The sequence below is a fragment of the Trypanosoma cruzi genome, genomic scaffold, assembly GCF_000209065.1.
Source record: "Trypanosoma cruzi strain CL Brener 1047053516991 genomic scaffold, whole genome shotgun sequence".
Lineage (NCBI taxonomy): Eukaryota > Euglenozoa > Kinetoplastea > Trypanosomatida > Trypanosomatidae > Trypanosoma > Trypanosoma cruzi.
In genome coordinates this window covers 7,798-12,940 of record NW_001849138.1, presented here as the reverse complement: position 1 = coordinate 12,940, position 5,143 = coordinate 7,798, and the positions used below count along the sequence as shown (strand labels likewise).

Sequence of the window (5,143 nt, the reverse complement as noted above, 5' to 3'; positions counted from 1 at the left end):
CAGTTGTTGGCGGACTTCTGCTTACCGGCGACACTGCGCGTACATGAACGGGCACCGCTGTGTGTGTTGTCGTTTACGTCCGCGTTTACTCTTGAGCGTGTTCACGAGATGTTTCGCAATGAACCCCTTTTATTCTTCGAGGCAGATGCCGAGCGTGATGTCATTCTTTCTGCCCTTCGGAATGATCTTGGTCTGGAAGAGGTGGCCAACAGTGTTGAGGGTGGTGCCGCTCATCAGATGTTATTGTTACGGGCAGCGAAGCGTGACACGATCCGCTACAGGCTTCTTGACGGGATAGAGACAGTGGAAGGTGCAAATGAAGTACTGCAGAGGGTGCTGTCGGGAGATTTGCAGCTCGGGAAAAAAGTGCTGCAGTGATGACTTAACGGAGTCCGGTATTCTGTCGGCGTGGGTAGGAGGGATGTTTTTTTTTTTTTTTTTTGAACTTGCGTTTGCGCATCTCTTTTTTTTCATGGACTCCCACGATTTGCATTTATTTCTAGAACCGCCGTGATATTCTGTGCCTTTCTTTTTTTTTTTTTTTTTTTTTTCTTCCTTTTGCACGTCCTTTCGCTTGTTGATATGGACGCGTAGGAGTGCGGCGAGTGTGTACCAACAGGGGGGAAAGGAGAACGAGAAAGAGAGAGAGAGAGAGAGAGAGAAGGAGGCGGCCGAACGGGCAGTAAGGTGCCGTTGAGAGCGGTAGGGGGGATATAAACAAAGGGCAGAGGAGGATCTTATTTGGCGACGGAGTAAAAGTTGGCAAGGAAATAAGCGGGGACGAATTCCACACACAGTAAGACAGGCGACCGAGGGAAGGAAGAAGAATGGGCGCATGTATTGCCCCTGGAAGAATCCACGCAGTGTGGGGCGCGAAGCAGAGGAAGTCAAAATTGATGGAGAGGCATTACGAATTGCAGAATGGCGGCGATAATGGTAGTGCAACTGGGCTGTTGCCTACATTGCTGACAGAAAAATTGGGGCTTGTGAGCTCTCAATCACAAACATTTCTGGAGGATTTTATGGAGGAGCTTTGTCAGGGTCCATATGCGTCACTTTTTTTGGCTCATCCGGACTTGTTATTTTCTAATCGAGCAGCTGTCATGTGCACAGGAGAATTTGCTCCGGGGGAGGTTGTGGGAAAATACTCTGTCCTGAGTTCCTTGCCAACAGGAACGGTGGGTCGAAGTTTTCTTGTCAAAGCACCACCGGAGGAAAGAGGAAGGGGACGAGGCGGAACGATGGGAAAAACAGGGAAAAATGTGGGGTCCGAAAACACTGTGAGCTATCAACTTAACAGCAGTCTCACCTCACAGTCTCCAGAAAACGTTTTTAAGGTGGTCACGTTTGTCACCCGCATGAAGTTGGCCGAGCGTGTCTTGGATGACCATAAAGTGCTGACGAACTTGATTCACGATAACGTCCTACGCTGCGTGGATGTACTGGATGATGGACAGCATGAGAACTTTGTTTTTGTCTCTCCGTATATTGAAAACGGCAGTTGTGAGGCTCTCTTAGGCAAACTGGAGACGAAGGAACGATTACTCTCCCTGCTGCATGATGTTGCCGTCGGCCTTCGTGTCCTGCACTCTCATCGAATCTACCACCACAATCTCAAACTGGACAACATTCTCATCAAAAACAGTGGCACGGCTTGTATTGCGGACGCTGGATTTGGACATATTTTTGCCTCACAAAGTTCTGAAGGCCTTGTTTTCAATGGTGAGTTGGCTTGTATGCCGCCCGAGGTTTTTCAAACCGAAGATGTTTCTGCAATAAATCATTTTAAGGCGGATGTATGGGGCTTTGGACTTTTAATGTATCGCCTCGCCTACGGCCGAAAACCGTTGGATGTTGAAGGCAAACCTTTTGGAACGATACGGGATTCTGTGTTGCATGGGAAAATAGAGTTTCCGGAAGCGGATTGGGTTTCGGATGCTAGTTTCCAAGATGTTGTACTGTGGTGTCTAGATCGCGACCCCAATAATCGGCCTTCCATCATCGAAGTGCTGCGTCACCCTCTTTTCGGGGAGAATGTAAGACACAGCATTAGTGGGAGCACAATTTCTCCCCCCGCTGCCGCAAATTCTCATTATGGCGGAAAAGTTGGCTCCATTGCTAGTCTCAGTACCATCGGGGCGCGATTTTCGCGGTCTCAGAAGCGAGGTGGCTTGCCAATAAGTGACGTTTTTGTCAGGGGGCGAAACTGTGAGACGTTTCTTGTAAACTCGGCTCGTAACATGACAAAGATTGTTTTGAAGGTCATGAGGCGATCGGTAATGAAGAAGTTGGAGAATTTGTCCTATGCAGGCAACATTCTTCATGACTTGGCCTTCTGCCGTGTGGCCCGTCACCCCAATATATTGCATCTTATGGAGATTGTGGAGAACAAAGATGGCTGTTTTGCGACGCAACCCTATGCGGAAGGGGAATTTCTTAGCATGAACTTCCCTCCGCTTACAAATAGTGAGGATCCTTGTTTCACTTTAAAGGGGATGCTTGTGGATGTTCTCAAAGGGTTACATTTTCTTCACACAAACGGTGTCTCACACTTATGTCTAACGCCGTCTAATATATTCTATCAAAGAGGCGTTGGTTTTGTGTTGGCAGACTTTGGCCCCCTGTTTTTAACCAGGGACGAGGCATTAACAAATGATGATACGGGGAATTTTTGGTACTCATTTCCTCCATGGGTTATTGAAGATCTTAAGAAACCTTTACATAAGACAAAACATGCCGTGGACACTTTTTGTGTCGGATTACTTGCGGCCTCAGTGATACCAGTGGTGTATAAACAAGTCTGGCAATCCTTTTATAGTGGAAATGAGGGCGGTACTATTGCGCAAAATGTCATTAAGAAGGTTAAAGAATTTTTAGATCTTCTTACTCAACCAGTTTTTGGTTTTATTTCTCAGGCGATCACGACCAAGATGTCTGCAAAGGAGCTGTTGTCTCACCCGTATTTGGCGGATGCGTTTGATGATTCCCAACTTCTTGGTGTCAAACCTTTGCAGCTGTCATCTGCTTCTATAAAAGGTGCGGTATCTCTGGATTTTAGTTTTCGTGAGGAGCGCCGACTTATGGACGTGGTGGGTCAAGATCCCATAATTGATACCGAATTTCTTGGTAATTCGAACTTTGTGGATTCCATTGTCCATGAGGAAAGTCGAGCCAGTGTGGTTGACCTCAAAGATTTGGATTCTTCTGTGCTATTGCATTTTAAAGATAAAATTGTCTGTGGACTCTGTCATGTGGATTTGTCAATTGTGGTATTTCGATGTTCCGTATGTCCTTCGTACATTCGATGTGGTAAATGCGCCCTGAATGACGACCATGAAAAAGGTCATGAGATGAAGCCGTATCTTATTCACACCATTGAACATAAAGGGGATGGAAACCAGGAGGCCATGCTTCTTCCACCAAGCAGTATTCACAATGCACATGTCTTGGAAGAGGTAGAGATGCAGGCCAACTTGCCGGCTGGATCTATTGTGGATATCACAAATAGCCTTTCGTCACCTAAAGGAATGTCATTGAGTCATTTTAAAGTGCAGTGTAGAAAAAATAAAAGTAAAAAGAAGCTTCCCAAAGCCTGTGAGATCGATGATTTGTCGTGGGAGGAGGAGATAAACAAATGCCGTGAAAATGGTAGCCCAGAACTGTTGTTGTATCGTTTTGATCTGACCTCTGTACCGAGGGAAGTGTTTGACCCGCCGCTACTTCACGTGGTAAGTTTGGATCTTAGCTACAATAAATTAAAGAGCATACCGCATGAGTTATCGTTTTTGCACAAACTTCGTAGTTTGGTGATTGCAAGCAACGAGCTATCGGAACTCCCAGATAGTTTGGGTAACTTGAGCCAACTGGAGCGACTGGATGTAAGTCATAATCAGCTTCAACAGCTCCCGCAGTCTTTTATGTATCTGTACAACCTGGCTACTCTTTCCATGGACTACAATAACTTTGCCGGTATTCCGGAGAGCGTTTTGGAAATTGTGACTACCGCCCCGTCGATGGCAATGTTATCTGTCATTTACTTGGCGGAGAATCCACGCATTACCGAATTTCCAGAGCAAGAAGTCCTTGAGAAGTTTCCCAAACTAAAGCTAGCACTTGATAATGAGCCGAATGTATACCGAACGTATATTTCAGAGAAATTGGAAGAAAAATTGCCCAATGTTAGCATCATGTGGAACAAAATTTACCCTGATCGCATTGTTGAGCATGTGTACTGCGGTAGCCTGCGGAGTGCACAGTCTCAGCTGGTGTACGATAAACTTTCCATTAAAAGTCTTTTAACCGTGGGCCGGGAACTTGTCCCAACACCGCCAATTGGCGGTGAGCATTTGACGCTCAGTATTGATGACATTGAGGGCGCAGATATCAGACTTACCTTTCAGGAATCGGTTGACTTTATTGAAAAAAGCGTAAAAAAAGGAAGGGGATGTCTTGTACATTGCTTCGCTGGTATGTCGCGCTCGGCGACAACCGTCATTGCCTATCTTATGATGAAAAGAGGTATGCGTCTTGATGAGGCGTATTTTAAGACCAAAGAGGGGCGTCCTGCCATTTACCCAAATCAGGGCTTTTTTAATCAGCTTTTACAGCTAGACGCCGAGTTATTCCCACAACAACGCCCACTGAATATGGCGGCGATGGAGAGAGATGATGTTTTTAAGCCATGACGAAGAGGAAAAATTTTAAAAAAAGAGAAAAAAGCAATATATGTATATTTGTTTATAGGCCATCTTTTTTTTTTTTTTTTTTTTTTTTTTTTTTTTTCTTGACGGATGCTGTTTATTTATTTTCTTTGGATTTTTTTTTTGTTTTTTGTTTGTTTGTTTGTTTGTGTTTTCACCGTCCATATTTTTTGTTTTTCCACGTGCGCGGCCTTTTTCCCTGTAATGAATCCTTTATTCTCTGTATATATGTAAATACGTACATATTGGAGCGGAACCAAAGAGAAGGAAAAGTGAGAAGGGGCGGGATGAATTTTATTCAGTTGTGTATTTTTGGTTTGTTTTGTCTTGTGTCCTTTATTTATTTATTTTGTGAATTATGCACTTTTAAATATTTTGGCTGCTATTATTTGGTTTGGCTTTTTTTTTTGTTGTTGTTGTTGTTGCTGTTTTCATGGGGATGG

At 44.6% G+C, this 5,143-nt stretch overlaps 2 protein-coding genes across 2 annotated transcripts, besides 6 other annotated features; both read left to right on the top strand.

The window, feature by feature from the left end:
- Tc00.1047053510949.20 (thioredoxin, putative) lies at window positions 1-378 on the top strand (the record flags this gene model as incomplete). Its single annotated transcript, XM_798951.1, has 1 exon — window positions 1-378. A coding segment is annotated over one exon (378 nt), but the record flags the coding sequence as incomplete, so codon positions are not given.
- Window positions 1-5,143: a sequence feature (heterozygous, Esmeraldo-like haplotype).
- Window positions 526-560: a microsatellite.
- Window positions 635-667: a microsatellite.
- Tc00.1047053510949.10 (dual specificity protein phosphatase, putative) lies at window positions 828-4,685 on the top strand (the record flags this gene model as incomplete). The annotated part of the gene is made up of 1 exon (XM_798950.1): window positions 828-4,685. One exon carries the CDS (start codon window positions 828-830, stop codon window positions 4,683-4,685), a length of 3,858 nt encoding a protein of 1,285 aa, XP_804043.1.
- Window positions 4,750-4,785: a microsatellite.
- Window positions 4,819-4,850: a microsatellite.
- Window positions 5,108-5,130: a microsatellite.